Raw genomic sequence first — 21,296 nt, forward strand, 5'->3', positions numbered from 1 at the left:
GACCTCTACTGTGCTCTGGTGAGATCCCACCTAAAGTAATGCACCAGCACCAGAAAGACATGGACCTGTTAGAGCAGGTCCAACAGGAGGACCATTAAAACGGTCAGAGAGTTGGAATGCCTCTCCTGTAAAGAAACAGAGAGAGTTGAGGTTGTTCAGCCTGGAGAACTGAAGTCTCCAGGAAGCCCTTATTGTGGCCTTTCAGTACTTAAGGGGGCTTGTAAGAACGATGGAGACAGACTTTTTCCAGGGTCTGTAGTAACAGGACAAGGGGTTTTAAACAGAAAGAGACTAGGTTGGACATAAGGAAGAAATGGTTTACAACAAGGGTGGTGAGACATTGGAATAGGTTGCCCAGAGAAGTTGTGGATGTCACATCATTGGAAGTGTTCAAGGCCAGGTTGGATGGGTCTTTGAGCAGCCTGTTCTACTGAGAGACGACCCTGCTCATGGCAGGAGTTTGCACTAGATTATCTTGAAAGGTCCTTTCCAACCCAAACCATTCTCTGATTTTATGATTCTATGATCAAAACCTTACTGTAGAACACCAGCATGGGCAACTATACCTAACTTCATTGCAAAAAAAGCGTAGTTTAAATTTACGATGAATGAAAACAAAGAAAATTACATTAGGGATAAACCAAATATACTCACCTATCTGCTTGGTCTCCTAAAGATCCTATAAATATGGCAAATGCATTGACTTGAGCATTGGTGGTCAAAGCCCGGGCAAACCTTGATGGATGAATACCGTACCGCTCAAGATTTGCATCACTCAAGACGATAACAAAATACTCGTCAGCCTCTTGCTTGGTGATTTCACGAATGGCGTGCTCTGTCCCTTCCAAGGTGTGGTCTCCACTCATGCAGAACTGAGCATGGGCATGCATGGTCTGTGTGCACAGCGTAATCAAGTGGAAATATGTAAGATGGCTTCATAAATTAAGATTAATTTCAGCTGGCAGAGGGGTGAGCAAATGCTCAGTTATGCTACACTACAGGATACTTCAGAAATGTGGACAGTGCTCTAGATACTACAGAAGATGCAGCCCTTTGTACATAATACACTGTATTTTAAGACAGGCATCACTTCTTAAAAACAGAGTGAGTTAAACAAACAAAATCCACACATAGACAGAATTGGAGTGGACCTTAAGAAAGGTAAAATACTTTGATCAGTTGTAGTTTGAGTAGCTACATTCCTATCTATTTAAGGAAGAAATTGGGGCTTAGCTTCCTAATAATCAGCTCCTGCCTGTTTATAATTTGCACTTCCAAACCCTAATAATTCTATAGTTGTTATCAAATCTTTGACTCCTGGCACTGGCAGCATGGTTTAAAAATGCAGAAATGGTTTATTTGAGCTTTTATGAAATAAATTCACTTTTTCCACTGATGAAACTGTTTCCTATGTAGAAGGCAACAAATTGCAGACATCAGAAAATCCCGTCCTTTTAACCCCAGTAACTGCTGATCTTTCAAAAATACTTTTCGAAGGAAGCTCAAATACACAGTTCTAACCTATCAAGCTGCCAACCAGGTAAATCCTGCAATATACTGTTGGGTTTTTTTCTGCATCCTATTGCAGTAAAGTCTTAGGAATACACTCACTTTGCAATTGTGATTTAACACATTTTGAGTTGACACATTTTCCCACTGCTAATGTGACACACCACTTCTTGAAGGTACCAGCCTAAATCACCAACCTGGGATCCCTCTACAGTTTAAATTAATCACTTACGCACTTACAGTATCAACACATAATTTAGGTCGAGCTATTTACATCACTGTGTAATGCTTGAACCTTCCTATATCCTTTGACACGTAGTCAAAATGACATGTTTATAGCACACCACTCCAGAAAAAGGCATATCTAGCTTCTACTGTTTTGGCATAATTTGTTTTCTGCCACGTCTCTGAAAGGTCCTATTTCAATTTCATGCAAATACACAGATTTTCCCATCTTGTCTTTCTTTCATTTTACTCTCTGTTTTGCATTCTGTGACCCATCTACGTGTTTTTCTTTGCAGTCATAAAATCCTTAATTATTCAGCATGACTTATCAGTAGCATTTACCTTAAGGATCTCTAATCTTTGCTTATTGTTCTTGGGAACTTTGTCACTCCCAACCAAGGCAATGTTATACCCATCTCCTGAATGTCCAACAATATCGTACTGCAAGAAAGAAAATTCATCAGTCATCTGTTAGTCACGAATGGCTGTTGGGTCACGACACAAGACACATCAAAGGCAATTTGCTTTCAACAAGAAAACCCAAATATTGTTGCCTGCTTCTGTTTATGAGCTGCTTAAGGGAACTACTTGCAGTTTCTCATTGACATGGAAACATGGGAAAGAACTGCTAAATAATGAAATTATAGAACAGTTAACTTATTTCCATTCTCTGTTTTTCACATCATTCCACCAATTGCAGAGTGGTGATGCATAAGATCAAGACCTTGCCCTCTCACATTGTCCATGTATTTTATTAAAGTAGCAATTTTTGTCCTCTTAAGTTTGACAAACAAGAAGTACATTGTTTGAAAGTAGCTCCCGTGTTTGATGGATCCTTTTTTGTGACCTCATTTTACTCTGGAAAGAGTAACAAGTATGACAAGGCTTTTTTGAAAATCAGCACTCCTTATTTTTGTGCATAACAGATCAAAGTCATGGCTGGAATTATGTAGAGTAGTGAATTCCAAGAATCTCTGTAAATTTTCAAATGAGATGGTGTCCACATCATTCTCCCATGAAAGATGCTGCAAAAATGACATGTAGACCCGTAACAGTTCAAATATCTTGTTGAACAAATAACGTAATATTGGAAAGGTCTTTGTTTTATGTGAGAGTTTTATTGTCATTGCATGAAAACTAAGACAAGCTGAGTTATGGCAAGGTCCTGACCTGCCCTTTTTGTGTTGTGGATGGGGCAGTCATCCCAGGGAGGATTCACAAACAGGACAAAAGTGGATTTAAGAGCTGTCTACACCAAGTAATAGAGGACAGTGCACGGATCCTGAGTTTGGAGAGGCCTGAGCTGGCAACTCCTCAACATGAACACGGCTGCATTTCCCCCTGACTAGCTGGCACAGATCTGTCTTTAGTGGATAGAAAGCCCTTGTGCAACATTTTGCTTTTCTGTCATCTATTATTCAAGTACTGCCTACAAGTCCCTGTTGGGTTCACCATCCCTACTTCCCACATAAACACTTGGTAAAAGAGACATCTATTCCTCAAAGTTTTTCTGTCTTCATTTTCCTATTGAAGACTACTTTATTTGGGATAAGTTGGATCCTGGAAACTGGAGAAACGTCATTCTTTATGGACAAAGCTCTTTTTATTTATTTCCATATCACAAATTTTCTTAAAAATACATGAAGAGTAACAGAAAGCTACAGCAGCTGGAACAACACTTTTTAAGGTGACACCTCCCTCTGCAAAACAGTAAACCTGCCACATACTATAGATCATTTCAGCCAAGGTTTATGACAGTCTCATATAACCTAGACTTCTTTTTCCTAGGAAATCTTCATATAACCTAGTCCTCACACAATCCCATTTCTTTCTGCTTTGTTGGCTTTCCCTGTACCTCTTCTCCTCAGCTCTTCCATTTCTAGTGTTCGGTACCCAGCCTCATAAAAAGTTTCCAGTCTGATACATGTTTTCTCCTCAAAACCTATTTCTTATCACCAATAATGCTTCAGACTCTCTCTTTCCTGATGAATATTTAGCTGGTGTTCCTGTCTTCTCCAAACCATTATCTTTCTCCAAGAACAGAAATGGCAAATGAAAATACCCTTATGTTGAGAATAATGTTGCGATGACATTGAGCAGACTTCCGAAGTGATACAGGAATAAATCCAGAATGTGAACCACACACAAAAAGAGCGTCCAGACATATTGTTTGAAAAACCAGAGATTATTCAAATCAGAGGAGCTAAATAATGCAGCGGTTTAATGGAGCAGAAAATATACAGCGCTAATGTGGTTCTTACATAATGTCATAAACGTGCACAGATCAACAGGGTAACAGCATAGGCTCTTAATTATGAAACCCTGCACATCCTTTGCTGAACAGTTTTGCATTTGGTATCACTTTCAAATCAACAATTTAATTATGTAAAGTAAAATGATGTCATTCTCCTCTGTAAAAAGAAGGCTGATTCCTTCATAATGAACTCCCTCCTGGCATTTCACAACTGGTTGTCCTCGTATCAGCTCTGCCATACTGAGTTTATGGGAAGAGGTCAAACTCTGCTATTTGGGACTATCATTTTGATTCTCAGCACACACTAATGAAAGCACAACTTTTCATCTCAGAAAGGCTGGGTTTAAACTCAGTATGACAGTCTGTAAAAGGAACTGCTCTAGGTCCTAGATGAAACACCAGAAGCTGACTCTCTGTTTGGGTTCCCTCCCCATCCTTGCAGAAGGTGAGAAGATACCACCCATACAACCTGAGCAAACTATCAGGGGCACATAAAGACGTTCACCTGGGAACACCATGTCCTGTCTGCTCCCTCCTCAGACAGCTACTTATTGTTCTCTGTGTGTGCCCACGCATGCGCCGAAGTATGTTAACTTATCTTTAACAGATGTTATCTGTTTCCTTGTTTTTCTGCTGACAGTTTACTATGCTATTTTTGATTTAACAAAGGGTGGTGAGGCAGCAGGGAAGAAGTGGCTGTTTGCTTCATACCGGCTGCTGCCTTCTGGTCTCCTGAAAAGCCGGGCAAGATCCCACTATGCTGTGGAAAAGAAATGCTGCAGTCACCAGACCAGGCATGCTGCTCCTCATAAGGCTTACAGGCCTTATGAGGAACGGCTGAGAGAGCTGGGGTTGTTTAGCCTGGAGAAGAGGAGGCTGAGGGGAGACCTCATTGCTATCTACAACTACCTGAAAGGACGTTGTAGAGAGGAGGGTGCTGGCCTCTTCTCCCAAGTGATGGGGGACAGGACAAGAGGGAATGGACTCAAGCTCCACCAGGGGAGATTTAGACTGGACATTAGAAAAAAAAAAATCACAGAAAGGGTCATTAGGCACTGGAACAGGCTGCCCAGGGAGGTGGTTGATTGACCTTCCCTGGAGGTGTTTAAGGCACGAGTGGACGAGGTGCTAAGGGGCATGGTTTAGTGTTTGATAGGAATGGTTGGATTTGATGATCTGGTGGGTCTCTTCCAACCTGGTGATTCTATGATTCTATGATTCTATGATTCAAGGTCCTCGGATCATCCTGGAAGTCAGGGACCAGGAGTAGCCAAAACCTAACAAGTGTGAAGTTGCTTTTGGGTAGCTTACCTCCCCAAACAGTGTGGTTGGATGATTACTCCCAGCAAAGAGGGGAACAGGAATGTAGCAGCACTGATTTGGATTGACTTCAGGACTGCAGCCTGAGACATCCTCCGTGGGAGGGAGAGATGGGGAGAGGCTCACAGCCAAGTTTTAGAGGTGACAGAAGGGAGATGTTTGCCCTGGGGAAGGTACAGTGTCCACCCCAATTCAGGAGACAGAGTTTGGGACAGAAGTAAAACTGGGTCAAAGAAGGTGACTCTGCAAGGGCAAAAAAGGAGGTTTTAAATTGCTCACCCAGGTTCTCTTTCAGTAAGTTATTACCTCCTCCTGATTTCTGTTCTAACAAATGAACTCTTAGTGATTCAATGTTATATTTGTGCACTCGTTTTAAAGTAAAGGCACAGACAACTCCGCAGCCCCAGCCAATTGGGAACCCCAGCACATGCAGGCACATGTACAATTTATCAAAACCAGTTCCCTTCCTTCGCAGTAGCTACAGACGAGCACAGAATAAAGGGCCTCTGAGAAGCAAAAATCTGATGCATTTTTTTCATAAATTCCCTATAGGAATTTATGTGGATGGAGTTAAAACTGAGAGAAAAACTGTGATATGATCTTACTTGGAACCGACTTTTGTTTTGTTTTGTTTTACAAAATAGATTGTAAGCACAGACTCCCAGGACAAATCCAGCAGCAAAATACAACTTTGCCATACTGCAGGCTTAATTGAATTAATGTATTATTGTGCTACACAGCAGCTAATTTTCCAATAGCCTCAGGTACACTGAGACAAGAACTGCTATATTCAGGGCTGTGAGCACACAATACATAAAAACGCCTCTTGCAACAGCATCATTTTGTTACAGGTTAAACCAGTAACTATTCCACTGTCACTTTTTGTACTGAATGGATGGTTGCTGCTGCCTAAAACGGGTAAAATGGAAGACTTTGCCTTCTGCAGCTGCCATGCCAAAAGGTTTAATTTCTGAAGGCATTTAAAAAGCTGAAGGAAGACGCGTGCTGAATATAAAAGGCAGTGTGAATTAGACAGGCCTCTGCCAAAGGGCTGGATCTTTATAAATTCCTCTCTTCTTTGGATAACACTGAATACTATTTTCCGAATTTATTTCAAACGTTTTGTTTATTATTTAAAAGAAAATATTCTGCCAAGCATGTGGAACATTTCTTTTCCTGAACTAACAGTGCAGCCTCCATAATAAATTCTACAAATGGGGAATGCTGAAATCAGCATATAAAATCTGCAATACGCCTTTAATATTGCTATAAATAACAATTCAGCTTTTCCTACCAGTTACATAACATGTCACTTATGGAACTAGTTACAATATTTTAAAGGCTTCATAAAATTGGTGCTGGATAATTTACTGGACATGCCTCCTAAATCTGCCATCATGTGTGCAAATGACGGTAATTAGGGATGATATAAAACCACACGGTTTGTGCGACAGACATAATACTACCTCAGATAAAACAAAGAACAAACTGCCCTTCTGTACATTTTCAAATAACTGGCATCTAAAATCAGATGTACAGAAGAGATAAGAACTTTAATCCTGCAAGATAACTTGCTTATTATAACTTACACATATAAGTGATGCATCCATGTGTTTAAAGGGGTCAAGGGGCATTTTTAGGAAAATATTTAACCTCCATTGTTAGGATACAACTGAGAATGTGGCTTCTGTTATCTCAGTCACTCCCACTCTTTTTTAATAAAGCAGTTCAGAGGAAGCATGGATGAGATGAGCATTGGAGGAGGGCTTTGAAACATGGCTGTTAATTTAAGTGGATTTCCTTACTGTGGGATGAGCTTCCCATTTCCCCCTTGACAAGGAATGATTCACTGCCTGCACTCATGGGCAACGAAAGCAGGCAGGTTGTGCTACACAAGCATAAAAAGCTGACAAATACCTGCTGGCACTAGGCTGACTTTTTATGAAGGATACCCTCATTACCTGCTTAGTACAGACAATCAGACAATCAACATCAACAGTGATACAAAGGAGTACCACACAAAGGGGAAGTGCAGCTGGTAGGATAAAACAGCTAAGGAAAACTCATCTGATTCATTCATAACGTCATTTACCAAAGAACTAAACCAAGCACTAGCAGAAAAGTGACCTTGAGCAAAGGCCAAGAACTGGTTTCCAAAATTTGCACTGCACTTAAGACAGCAGAAGGGAACCTTAATATATAAATCTCCTTTGAATGCTGTGCTCAACAAGCTTGATGTTCCCTCAATTCAACACATATTGAACAAGAAACTCCTCAAATTTGCAGCACACATTGTTGTGCCCCTTGCAGCTGAGGCTCCAACAGGAACAGGTAATCGCAGGCATATCTAAAGGACCAAAAACCACAAAATTATTACAAAACCACTCTTGGAAGACAAGAAGAGGATAAGGAATATAAAGGAAAAAAAGTGATAAACTGTGGATTTCTAATTGCACACAACACAGTTGTGTATTCTTTTCTCTTTTTTTTTTTTCATATAGTTCCTCTTTTAGACATGAGAAACGTATGTTATTTTTGCAGACATAAACTTCAGCTTTGTCTTGAGAAAAATTAGCAGCACCTTGCAAAGTGCTAGTGTTTTACAGGCTGGAGTCACTGATACTTTAAAACAATCACTGGCTCTCTTACTCTTTGAAGACCTAATTACATTCATTAGCAACAAAAGAACTGGCACATGTTCTGGTTATTGATCACATTCATGCAAGTGTAGCAACTGCCATACCAGATTATACACAAAAAAAAAATCTATATTTTCAAACTGGAGATTTCAGAAACGTTATTTATTTTTATCAAAGAAATGACTCAGAGAGTCCATCAGCATATGCATGGGAGGTTTCTCATATGAGAGGATTGTGTAATGTGGGTTAAAAAGACACACTTTAGCCTAATCCTTGGATCACGTTAAGAATATGGTTGAATCATGACTAGTTAATAAATGCCTCTGCTTATTTTGTGGGATGACTTCAGTGGCCAGTGAAACATAAGGCTTGTCCGCTGTTGTAGTCATCATTGTTCTACTCTTGGAGATATTATGCTTAGAGTGAATCACATCCCATTGAGGCAGCACAGAAAGATGTGGAAGAAGAAAGCTTTGTTTCTTCCCTTGGGCAAAAGCAGTGCTAAAGTTGACACAGTTCACACAGGAACTGGCCAGCCATGAATCAAGGGGCTGTTACTGGTCCCCTGAAGTTTCCTATCCAGTGGAAGGAGCTCTTAAATGCAGAAGAGCTACTCTAGAGGCAACTGAAGAGATGCAGAAGTTGACAAATTTTTTTGTCTTGATATGTCACTAAAATTTCCAGCATCTTCCTCACCACTGTTATTTTAAGTATAAAATTTGCCTTACAGATCTCTTGATTCAGATTGCAAGGTTAACATTGCTACTCTATTACTACCATCAGTGTGGCAATTTTCGCATCTAATAACTGCATGTGGTTTTTCTGCAAGCGTTTTTATAAATGGTTAGTGGTTGTTAGAGGGACACATTTACAATTAACTGCATTTTGAGCTATTTGCTCAACCAAATAAAGGTTTTCATGTATGTGTGGGGCAAAACATTGACCAATAGCAACTGTTGCCAAGCAAAATATAACAGTCTGTAACAGACACAGAGCCATTTGCAAGGTAATGCAACAGAATTTAAAATTCCAGAAATTAAGAGAGTTCTTAATGACCTTAATAATTCTGCACAGTGAGCTGGCTACTTCTACATGTTATTCCTTTATCAGGCACCTGAGGATCACATCTGCGTTCTCAGCTATAGAGCTGCCCTGGGAGTAAGGACAGCTGGTCACCTACAAATATGCTACATCTTTTTTCAGTTTCATCACCTTCTAAGCCACTGTCCTCCGTTGTGTACATGTAAAATAATTCACTGTTCATAGCAAGAGCAGAATGGCTGAAGTAAACCAGAGTGAACAATTGTCTTCTGGTCACCGTTTCTATTTGACTCAAGATTTTATCACATCTTTGATTTTTACCTCCTCCAAACTGAGCAATTCTTGCTTACTAAGCCATTTCTTGTATGGGGACACGTCCATACCCTTCATAATCTTTAACAGCTTCTCTTCTTTTTCAGCCCTACAGGAACTTTTGTGGGATGGGGGACCAAAATTGAACACATCACTCCTGATGTGAATGCACTATGTATGCTTACAGTGACATTCTGATGCTTTCTGCATTATTCTCTGTCCTTTTGCTAACAGTTTCTAACATTCAATTAGCTTTTTTTTGACAGCTGGTGGGTACTTTGTGTTCAAAGAACTACATAACATAATTACAAGATTTCTTTGTTGAGTACTACAGCTGACAGTGAGCACTAACAGATAGCTGAGACCTCCTCACTGTGAATTTAAAATCAGAATTGTTTTCTGCCATCTGCAGCACTTTACATTTAATAGCACTGAAAACCTCCTGCCATTTTATTTCCCAGTCACCATTTATAGCCAGGTCCTTCTCCAACTTATTGCAGCTGGCTTTCCCTTTTTGTTTTCCCAAATAACTTCATACAACTAGTAACTTCTTTCACCTCTTTATCCATCCCCTTTCACAGATCACTTAGAAACGTACAGAACAACACAGCAACATGGACTCTGGCACAAATCGCAACACAGTTCCACCAGTGACCTTCCTTCAATACTTCACTCTAAACAATGACCACTTAGTCTGTTTTCTATATTTTTAGCAGTAGTTCATGTATCTGAAGGCTTTCTCTTTTATCCCCAAAGCAGTATAATTTCTTCACAACTGTCTGGTAAGGGACTTCATCAAATGCTTTTGGCTAAGGAGACTATCTATCAAACTTGCCTGCCACATACACAGAGACTCTTCAGAATGCATTACTCATGCTTACAAAAGCCATGTTGACTATACCCCAATATACCATATTTATCCTTGTGCCCACTACTTCTGTTTCCTTCTGTTTCACCTTCATTTGCGGACGATCCTGCATTTAGCCATACTGGTATGTGTGTTGCTCAGATATGCCTGATCTACCAAGCCACACAAATCGTACTGTATAATTACACTGCGTATTAATATTCGTCATTAACTTTTCAGTTATCAGTGAGCAGGAGATACATGAACAACTGAACCAATAAAAGCCTTGTTCCCACATGGCTTCTCTGGGCTAAGATCTAAGCTTATGGTTACAGCATTTTTCTCGAACAGAAATACATGGTGTCATTCTCTATCTGGCCTGTTTTCATGACACTTGCAGGAATTTAGTGTCCTTGGGAGGAAAATCATGGGTTCAAATTTGTTTGATATTGTGCAACATGCTCTATTTAAGCACATTTAAGGCGGAGAAAGCATTGCTGCCAGAGAGTGTGGTAGCACACACCTCGTTTCCCTTGAACAGTAGGCTAAAAAAATAATGCCTATCTCCTTTTATAGCCTTTTCCCTGACAAATGGTAGTCTGCATTATTATACTTTAGTAGACATTCTAGAAGTAGTTGTCTCTGTATAGCCTGTTTTTATACGGGAGATTCTACTGAACAATCAGAAGCAGATCTGGCTGAATTGACCTGGACTAAGTTCTCTATTAATTTCGTTTAGAAGATTTTATGTTTTGTTCAGGTATATTTCAAGTCTCCTATTCGAGAAGCTCATTGATAAAGACATTGGACATCTTTATTCTTCCATTTAAAACTAAGTTTATCAAAAATTAACTTGAGACTGGCCATTTCTGTCTTTTTAAGGTTAAAGACATACTCTAGACCTTGTTCAGGCTTATTAAGAGATAAAAGGGTATAGAATTTATTTACATTTCCTTTGCAGGCTACCACCACATACCATTTGGAATCTAATATCATTCAGTACAAGAAATTGTTTTCTTTGTTTTCAGATAACTGGAAATCAACACAAGTAAGGGACAAAGAAGTTTGATCTTTTCCCATATCATACTGTCTGTACTCTGGGCAGATGGAAAGGCAGGGTATCTTTCTGGATGCCCTGAAGCTCGTATTAACTAGTGTTCTGTAGGCTTAAGCATTTCTGCTCAAAGAAAGAAATAAACAGATAAATATGGAAAAAGGCAGCAAGTTTCTTAAATCAAAGTCTTAAAAGTCTTAGATCGAATCCTCCCCTGCTGAAGTGCGTAATGTTTCTTATCCATTCACTAGTATTATTTTTCAGGTTGCTAGAAACAGATTAATGCCTTTATTTCCTTGCGGGAATGAATGATGTTCTTTGGCTAGACTGACTGCTGAAACACTTTTTCCACTGCTCCACACAGGCTATGCAATAACCACAGAGCTCCTAGCACAGCTGTAATTACCTTGAATTTGTGCTCATAATTCTCAAAAGCTTCCATGACCATGCAGACAGCCTCCATGGAGCGTTCCAGCCGTCCATCCACCCCATTAAAGCGGTACATGCTACCAGAAACATCCACCACCAGGCGCAAACGCTTAGGTTTCTGCTCGGGGCTCCCAGGCTGACAGGGAAACACATCAGAAAAAAAGCCAATATTAATGGGAAAGCTAAACATCAGTAATTGTAAAACATTGCAGAAAGAGAACCCAGTGCACTTTGTGAAGCAAGAAACATTTATCCAGCAAACACCAATTACTTTTTAAGAAAAGAACAAAAACTTTTTTTCTAACTGTTTCAAACCAGTTACTTGACAGGTTCCTCAATTCATTCTTCCTCCTCACCTTCAATGACTGGGAACAAAATACATCAAAAAATTCCACACACGCTTGTCAGGAAAAAACTTTTCTGTCTTAGTTTTGATTCTTAATATTTTATTCAGTAAAGAGACTCTCAAATCTGCTCTTTCTGCCAAAGCTCATAATGGAAATGCTTTTCTTTGGCTTACGGTACTAACAGGGACACGTGTAAGACTGTAAAAACTTGTCTGATGAGGTTCATAACATTCTAAAAATGTTTGAAATCTTGTTCTTATTAACTAGTAGTTTCTTCTTCATTCTGATGCTGATACCATTATCTTTTCCTGAAAAAAATCCCCATCTGTTTTAACAATTTCTGGCACAGTAACTTCAGGGAAGGTGTTTTATTTTGTGCACAATAAGATGAGTCTGGATTCAAGTACAAGGCTATTAAGGATGAGCTGGCAAAAAAAAAAGATTTAAAAAATTGCAGTCTATCATTATTACTTTTAAGTATTATGGACTAGATCCACCAGTTTTAGACAGGTTCTGTTGGTCTGATTCAAATGGTTTTTCTGTTGCTGACTCACACAGGCCTAGTCATAATGTATTCTAAGGAATGGCTAAATTGAGCCATAGGATAGACAACATTATCATATCTTAATGGCTTGTCCTCACACTTTTTTCCCCATTATAATTTTAGTCCTGCAAATCAAAAAATCTGTCAAAGTTGAAATTCTTTGCATATCACAAAATAAGGAGAAGACATTCAGAAAACACTTTTTTTTTTGGCACTTCCCATGGTATCAGTGTATTTATTATAAAAAATTAAATTAAGTTAGTGAGAAAATATTTTCCTCTTTCTTAGACAAACAAACAATATGTTTTGTGCTAATTCCCATCAGCTCCATAGAATATAAAATAAGGCCATAAAAATTGTTGCACTGGATCAAAACAAACGACTGCCTAGATCAGCATCCTCTCTCTGATTGTGGCAAATAGCAAAATCATGTGTATGACTACAAGAAGTGAAGCACATTTTTCATCTTATGGTTGCTCCTGTCTCAGGGCTTTACCAAGATTCTTCCCAAGATTCTTCTGTGATTCTCCCTATGACTCTCTGAAACTCCACTTATATTTGTAGAGCCACTGCAAAAACAGCAAATTGGCTAAGTGCTTCCCCATCTTTTTCGGTCACTTGTTGGATACTTACTTGTGGCTCAAGTTCTCCCCGTCGTTTATATATGGCTTTTTCTCCGGTCAGCCCATCAATGATTTTGGCATCATCTAGCTCTCCAACAGCTTGGTGTCTCAGCCATTGTCTTTCTTTACCCTTGGCCTACAACAGAAAAGATGCTTTTTTAATAAAGTTTTGGCTTTATTGAGCAAATTCTCAACTAGTTTTTCTACTGTTCTCATTGATAATGCTTCAGCCTTATGGCTATTTGCTGTTAAAGGAACAGCAGTGTAAGAAGAAAATTACTTTTAACTATAGGCATGGTTAACACCTTTTCAAGTTTATGCAACAAAAAGCCAGTATCTGAGCTGGAATTTTATTGGAAGAACACAGAATTCACATTCTCTCTCCTAAAACAGGAAAGAATGTTGACAAAATCTGACCTAAGCTCTTTCCAAAATAATGCAAACATTATTTAGTCTACTTAGCAACTCCACATAGAATTCCTAAGAATTTATTTCCTTTTATAAAAGCTGAAAAATTCCCTTCAAGCATGTGTGTTATACAATGCATACATATATTACAGAAAAACTTCAAAGCATTTTCAATATACAATTTTCATAAGCTTAAAAGCAACATAAGTTTAGAAGATTTTACAATTTAAAGAGAAAAACAGAACTATTACATATATACCTTGCTTCGATAATTCACTAGAAGGGCATAAAACCCACTACTACTGCAATAAACTGTGAGCACATTGATGAAAAAATATTGTGTATGTATTCATTGTGTTGCTTTTGAAATTAGAAAAATATGTCAAATACTGTATCTTATCAACATGGCAATGGCTGTTCAAAATACATCCTTATAATAATTCTTTTCATTGACAGATATCAAAGGCACATTTGCAAAAAAACCCTTACAAAATATATCTGTGATGTCACACAAAAATCTGTGTATGTGAAATGATCTCAATATGTAACTAGTAATGATTTGGATGGTATTAAATGCTGCTGGTTGTGGTCTGCATTTGTTTCTGGGAAAATATAATACAGGAAACTACAGGGAACTACAGGTGATGGGTCACACAGTTTTTTGCATGTTCAGTATAGGACTACCACTATTTTATTTTGCTGCTATGATCAGACAGTTCCCACAAGTGATAGGATGAGAGGAACTGGCCTTAAGTTACACTGGGGGAGGTTTAGATTGGATATTAAGCAAACTTTCTTCACCAAAAGGGTTGTCAAGCACTGGAACATGCTGCCCAGGGAAGTGGTGGAGTCACCATCTCTGGAGGTGTTAAAAAAACATGTAGATGTGGCACTTCGAGACACGGGTTAGTAGGCATGGTGGTGTTGGTCTGATGGTTGGACTGGATGATCTTGGAGGTCTTTTCCAATCTTAATGATTCTGTTTTTATGGTCTACATTGGTGACTCAGGCTAAGGTTTGCCCAGTTCAAAAGCAGGTGCCTAAATAACACTCAGAAGCTACAAGGACGGTTTCCCCAGATTTGCTCTATTATCATCAACAAAAAGATAAGTACTTTCTGGAAAACAAGTAATCTCAAATCTAAGAAGGCCTTTCTGAGTGACTGACTGATCATAAGCTTTTGAATCTGGAGTTCAAACAGACAAGTGTTATTCAGGGTTTAGCCACCATTAGAAGAGAGAAGAAAGCTCATCGTTGACCAGATTTTCTGGATTTCTGGTTTTGCTTCTTCTACAGAAGAAAAATGACAACTCTTAATGTTTTGCTAATGTTGTTCAAAGAGCTGACAAAGACCATTGAGTTATGCACAGTAAAATAAACAGTGAAATTACATTCTCAGACTGCATTTATGTATCACTTCCAAAGATCGGTGTATTCCAAACATCTCTTTCTGCTGCTACTAACTTTAGAGAGCAATTGACAACTGGACCTGAATCCCAGACTCTTCATTCCTGGGATGTAAAATTTAATCAAAGGAACATATTTTTAAAAACATCACAAACTTAACGATAAAAAGGCGTATGTTGCAAAGAAAATCCAGGCTAAATAAACATGGTCAACATATTTCTATTATGTGAACACACCAAGTTTGAACAAAGCAAACTCAAACATTTTAGAAAGCCAAAAGTTTTATCTATTGAGAGGATAATCTGGGATTTTCACAAAGTTAAAAACACACAGATTACTGAGTTACAAAGTTTGCTCCAACAGACTGTGCCATTGACCCCTTATTTGAGAAACGATGAATGTCTGACTGATAACAGAAAGAAAACAGTTTTAGCTAAGAACTTCTTGTGTACATAGGATGATCCAGAAAAAAGGGGAGATAGAGGAATAGTCCTTCATCAGGGCTGAATGACTTACCATGCTGAAGAACTCAAATGAATTGATTTTTTCCTCAAAAAGATAACATGAAATGTGTTTGTACTCAGCTTCCCAATTAACAAGCATTTTCCAACTAAGTAACTCCTGCTATCAATTACCTTCATATTCCTAGTGCATCTTCTATTAAAAAAACTATAAAAATATTAATACAAATTTATAAAGTTAAAAATTCACTCTCAATATTGCTCTTATTTTAAAAGCTTTTTCAAATTCAGTGAGTTTGGTTTTTCATCATAAAGCATGCTACTGTGGCTACCTGTTATAGATTTTGCCAGGAAGTTAGCAAAGTCTCATAAAATACTGAAGCTTATAATACTTTGCCTTGGTATTAAAGTGACCTTTTTAACAAAGCAACAGGATATGTCTCCTTATATTAAAATATGTTATAGTTCGAATATGATTAATGTGATCCCTGAATGTAAGAATTTTGGTTCCCAGGCAGGCTAAAAAAATAGACTTTAAACTGAATATTTATTTATTCACTTCGCACTTAGAGTGTGAATGGTATGTCTACTAGAAACATGGTAAAAAAGGAACTAGATATAAATAATGTAGGAAAAATAGAATTACATCTAAAATTTTTCAATTGAAGAATGTTTTTATGAGCCAAAAGCCTGCGTCCTGAACTATAACACATATTAGGTGCATGAATCACTTAATTTTGACAGTCTTAAATGTTCATTATATGAGGAGCTCTCTGAATTGACACAGTCATAATAAAACTGGCTAATGCTTCTCTGTGTATATATGTGACTATAGTAGTCACAACGGCTTAAAGATAGAAGCAAAGCATGAGAAATGTTACCTTTACTTGCAATACCGGGAGACTGGATTTTTTCACCCAGGAGGAGAAAGAAATTACTTTGTATGACTGAAAGCCTATATTTCAGTTCTATTGCTTAAGTTGGGGGACAGATCACACACAGCACACTGACAAACTAATCAACTAAGATGTATGTATATCAGTACTTAGCAGCCTTCAACAGAAATAGTTTTAATCAGAGATGTCATATAAGGAGCACAATAATTTCCCTTTAATTTTCACTGAAGATTAGCAGATTCCCTGTAGAAACAATACACTTCTGATTCTACTTGCCCCATATATGAACACTGGTATAATAAAATCTGGAACAACCACAGGACCAATTACTAGAAGAAATGCAAACGTGGATTTGGTCAGCTCCAACTCAAGATCTGGGCTACCCCTATTTTTATTAGCAAGAGTTAAACGCAAAACTGAAAAACATTAATGCTTGCAGCTGCATGACCTGGAGCGAGTGTTTCTTTTAACATCTGTAGCATTTGCACCTCTAAGCCAAAAAACTCTTCTAGACAGGAGGTGAAGACAAAAACTGTGATATACACACGGCCACATATTCTTTTAATAATGTACAGTATCTTCATCCACAAAGTAGTGTTCTTGAGTAAGTAAAATAAGTAATTTCTGCAAGCTGTGGTATGGGAATACTGTAACATTATAGAGATGAGCACTGGGACCCATTTAAAAGCTGCCTTTGAAACAGAAATATGAGACTGCTTTTCCTAACCATGATTGTAACCCCAATCTGCTCTTAGTCCTCAAAGGTATGATCGTCAGACGCTAACATGATATTAGTAGCATAGTATTTGGGGCCTAATGTAATGAGCTCACCATGTCCCTTTAGCAATGAATTTAAGATTTACCTGCAGATTGTCTAAGATGATGCGGAGTGACTGAACTTGACGTCGGACTGCTCCAGAGAATCTTTCATAAGTTGATGCATCATATTCACTCATTTGAATCTCTTTCAATCTAAAGGAAAGACCAGGGAGCTAAGAACAGTTTAGGAAACAAGCATATAATTCACTTACATATGTAGATTACAAGCTTATGTGACAACAGTCAAATTCCTACTGTAATAACTAGGCACAAGAGAAAAAACAAAGAAGTGGCACCCACCTCTGTGAATTTTTGAAAAGGTAGGTGATCACCAATGTGTACAGGGATTGCATTACATTAAAATCTATTGAAATTACTAACCTTTTGTCTCTCTTCTAATTTACTTTAATGTTTGGAAGTAAATCAGGTGTTCTGAAAACTGATCAAATTCTAAAGGTTTTATTGGCTCAGATGTTGCGATCTATACATAAAAGGATCATGAGTATAAATTCATTACTTCACCGTCAGAGTATTTTAAATGTATCACTTGAACTCAAAGGTTAAATAAAACACACTATAAAATCTGTCCTTGAAGATCTACAACTAGTAACTCTGTCTCAAATACCTATCTTTGTGCTTCATAAGAGGATGAAACCTTGAAACAAAGAAGTTTTAAATAAGCATTAACAAAAGTATGCTCCTCCATAAAGAAGTCATGTCACAGACCATTACCCTGTCCAGAGATCTAACAGAGAGCACATTTGCACCACAAAAACAGATATATGTTTTTTTTCTGTAAGTTAAGATGTGCTGACTTAAAGTTCTGTATCATTCTTCTCATTGTAGCTAAGCAGACACTCTTAAACTGGTGAAACTCACAGCTGGAATGTAATTACAGAGTTCTTTTGCTGAAGAACAAGCTAGGGGACAGATGGATATCCTGGGAGTGTGCACCATTCAGTATTTTCCATGACCCAGCATCATTTAGTAAGGCAGCGATTGCGTATCTGCCCACCCTCCCATCCAGCACATGGCTGGGTTCAGTGCTGAGCTAAAATATAATGGTCTATCTGTGCACAGCTCATTTCAAACAGGCACTTCAGAACAGCACAACCTCACCCACACTGTTTTGAAAATACTGATTTCTAAACAAATTATAAAAGCCTGTATAGACTGCATTTCTAATGACAAGTTTTTTAATACCATCATGAGCTACTTGCCCGGAACATACATTTCACATGAGAATTGTTGTTTAGACTAGCCCTTTAATGACAATAATAAAATCAAAGATCAAATCTTTGGTTTTTTAGTATGACTATGTCTTTTCCTATTTAGAATTTTGCATAGACACAGTCATTACAGTCAAATGTTATTCATTAGCAGCAGGAAAAGGAAACTTTCAGTGCTGCAGACTTTATTTCATGGATCCTGACAATGGAGGTTAGTATCTTCACATGAATGAAGAAAACATAATATCAAACAAAAACCCCCTCACATGCAGTTTTACTTTGTTAGACTCTACATCAATTCACAAAGAAAGCTAGTTCAGAATTCCACCAAGAAAAACACTCCATCTATTCAAGAGCAGTTACTAACTCTGTTCTAGTGAAATAAGGCAATTTAAAATGTTTTCCACTGCATGTACTATCTAGCCAGGAAAGCAAGCAATAGCTTTCATATTAAAACTCTCCCTTGCGGACAACCACGTATAAACAAAGCAGTGAAATATGCAGCCCCCCTTACTTCTTTTTCTTCAACCTGAGGACTCAAACTTCCCTGTTCTTAACTTTTATCTGTTAGTTCCCATAACTATCTAAGAGGTACAGAATAACAATCCAAATCAAATGTGGCTTCAGAATAGGCTACATTTACTGCTGGCACATACCAGCTCCTTGGTTTTAGCAGGATATGAAATGTTATCTCATATACAGATACTCAGATTTTACAGGACATAGCTGCACTGTTTCCACAACGTGTAGTACTATCAGGAATTTCACCTAGTATGAATTTTGTAAATCACCATACAGGCAGGCAGAAATTCATCAAAATATACCATGTGTGTATATGTGCATACGCACAAAGAGGTGTACAGTACCCAAGACCATACATATCAATTGTTTCTATTAAAAAGAAACTGATTGGGAATTTTGAAGAATGGGGATGTGGAAAGAGTTAAAAGCAGTCCCCTCCATTTACACCACTCCCCCATCCCCCATGTCACCAGGAAAAAAAGACAAAACAAATTCTGCCTTCCTCCTGAAAACAAAACCTCACTTAACTATTTTTATTTTAAATTTTTGTATGTTTGTTTGTTTGTGTAAATTAAATCACTATTCAAAGTTATTTTGCCTTTCAGGGTGTCTTTTCCTCTGAAGCACTGACATAAGTCATACATTTTCCCTGTCTTTGTTAAATGTTAAATGCTACAGGTAATTTAGTAATAAAACCATGATTTTTAAATAAACCTGACCTCAATGCAGTAAATTGCTGTTTGTAAATATAGTGATTCATGTACAGTGTGTGCAGTACCAGAGTCTGATTTGAGAGTTCAGTTAGTGGAAGAATTCTGAATCTTTGTGCACAGTCTGTGAAACAGTTGATTACTAACCATGTGTTACACTAACGCTGGGAAATCTGTGGATCATGTAGAAGTCTCTGCTGAGCTTTAATTGTTCAAATCCCCTCCGCATTTGGCTGTAGTTCTTTCAAGCAGAAGCAATTTGCTTGTAATGGTCTATTTTGAATGACATTTGTTAGCTGATGAATTCCTAACAACAAGCAATCTGGATTCATCATAATTCAAAGAAATTTTCATATAATAGATCCTTTTTAAATAAAGATATATATTCACATCAGTATCTTTATTCATCTAGTTATGTATTGCTCTAACAAATCTGTCTTTTTAACACTGTGGTTCAATTCAACAAAACATGTGTTCATCATGTCCAGAACAGTTAAACACATGCTTGTAACTCTGTTAAATGATAATGATCAGGGTAAGGTAGTTGATAAATAGAGATAGGAAAGAAAATTCTTTTTAGTCATCTTTTTCAAATTCTTCTGGGAAATGGAAGAGAAAATGAAGACATTCACATTACCTCTGTTTAAAGGCCTTCTCACCCATCTCTCGAGCAGCTCTCTTAACCTCCTCGGGAACAGCATCCTTTTCAGCTTGAGATATTTGGTAAACCCTATGGCCAGCATCCAGTCTATACGGTCCACCTTTGCCACCTAACCCAGCAGTGTCTCTCCCACCTAACATGATTGAGATAAAAAAAAGCTAAGAATATGCATTTAATAATAAATAGGAATGTGTTTTCCTTAAAGCCTCCGTTGTCATATCCACAGATGTTCCAAAAAATTTATTGCCAAAGATTTTCAAAACCAAATGGCTATCACGGTCAAGAAGAACTCCAATCCAATACTTGTGTTTATAGTCCCTTGAGGCTGGATTCATAATGTTTCCATCTTGTACAATGGGGACTATAGATCATATAGATCCTCCAAGCTGCCAGTCCTTAAAGCCATTCATTCAGACTCTGTCTTCTCCCTAGAGTTTGTTGGTTTACACTGTTCTCAGACCACTTGACCTAGTGATCACTATCATGCCCTTTCAGAACTAGGAAACACTTTGCCTCTTCTGTGTGCCTCTTGCCTATGCTACGCAAACTGTGGCTACAAAAACATATAAGAGAATTGCAAATGACTCAGCCTAGTTACTATGGCTAAAAGCTTCTGGTCCTCTATAGGGCCAATGAAAAAAAACATCAAAATGTAACGGGAGATCTACTACATACAGTTTAACTTAAGACTGCAAATATTTCTTTTCACTGGCAATAAAGCAACCCTGTATTGACTAAATTAACTCTAAGCAGAGGGTGGCCCTGTATAAATCCATTTTTGACTGACATAGCATCTCCCTTAGATTTCCTTCAATGATACATTAAAACCAAATAAGAATGAAAAACCTGTTCCGCCAGCCCAAGTATTTCCACCAACATGCGGCATGTTGTCTGGATCCACTTTTCCATGTTTGGGGGAACTGACATCCAAACCACTGTCTCTCTGGATGGTTATCTGTAAAATAAAAAATAGCCCTGTAAATCCCTCTTACAGCAAGGAAAACCTCTTTAACAACCTAGTAATAACATATTAGATCTA

At 38.0% G+C, this 21,296-nt stretch overlaps 1 protein-coding gene across 1 annotated transcript in view; it reads right to left on the reverse strand.

The window, feature by feature from the left end:
* VWA8 (von Willebrand factor A domain containing 8) overlaps positions 1 to 21,296 on the reverse strand; it is a 202,253-nt gene that overhangs the window by 11,292 nt on the left and 169,665 nt on the right. The window contains exons 38-44 of the mRNA XM_069880696.1: positions 21,104 to 21,212; positions 20,234 to 20,390; positions 17,180 to 17,288; positions 13,155 to 13,280; positions 11,608 to 11,766; positions 2,077 to 2,175; positions 655 to 893 (exon numbers count right to left, since the gene is read on the reverse strand). Coding sequence (XP_069736797.1) covers positions 655 to 893; positions 2,077 to 2,175; positions 11,608 to 11,766; positions 13,155 to 13,280; positions 17,180 to 17,288; positions 20,234 to 20,390; positions 21,104 to 21,212 — 998 coding nt within the window. The remainder of the gene's footprint in view (positions 1 to 654; positions 894 to 2,076; positions 2,176 to 11,607; positions 11,767 to 13,154; positions 13,281 to 17,179; positions 17,289 to 20,233; positions 20,391 to 21,103; positions 21,213 to 21,296) is intronic.

Source organism: Phaenicophaeus curvirostris, chromosome 1, assembly GCF_032191515.1.
Source record: "Phaenicophaeus curvirostris isolate KB17595 chromosome 1, BPBGC_Pcur_1.0, whole genome shotgun sequence".
NCBI classification, from domain to species: Eukaryota; Metazoa; Chordata; class Aves; order Cuculiformes; family Cuculidae; genus Phaenicophaeus; species Phaenicophaeus curvirostris.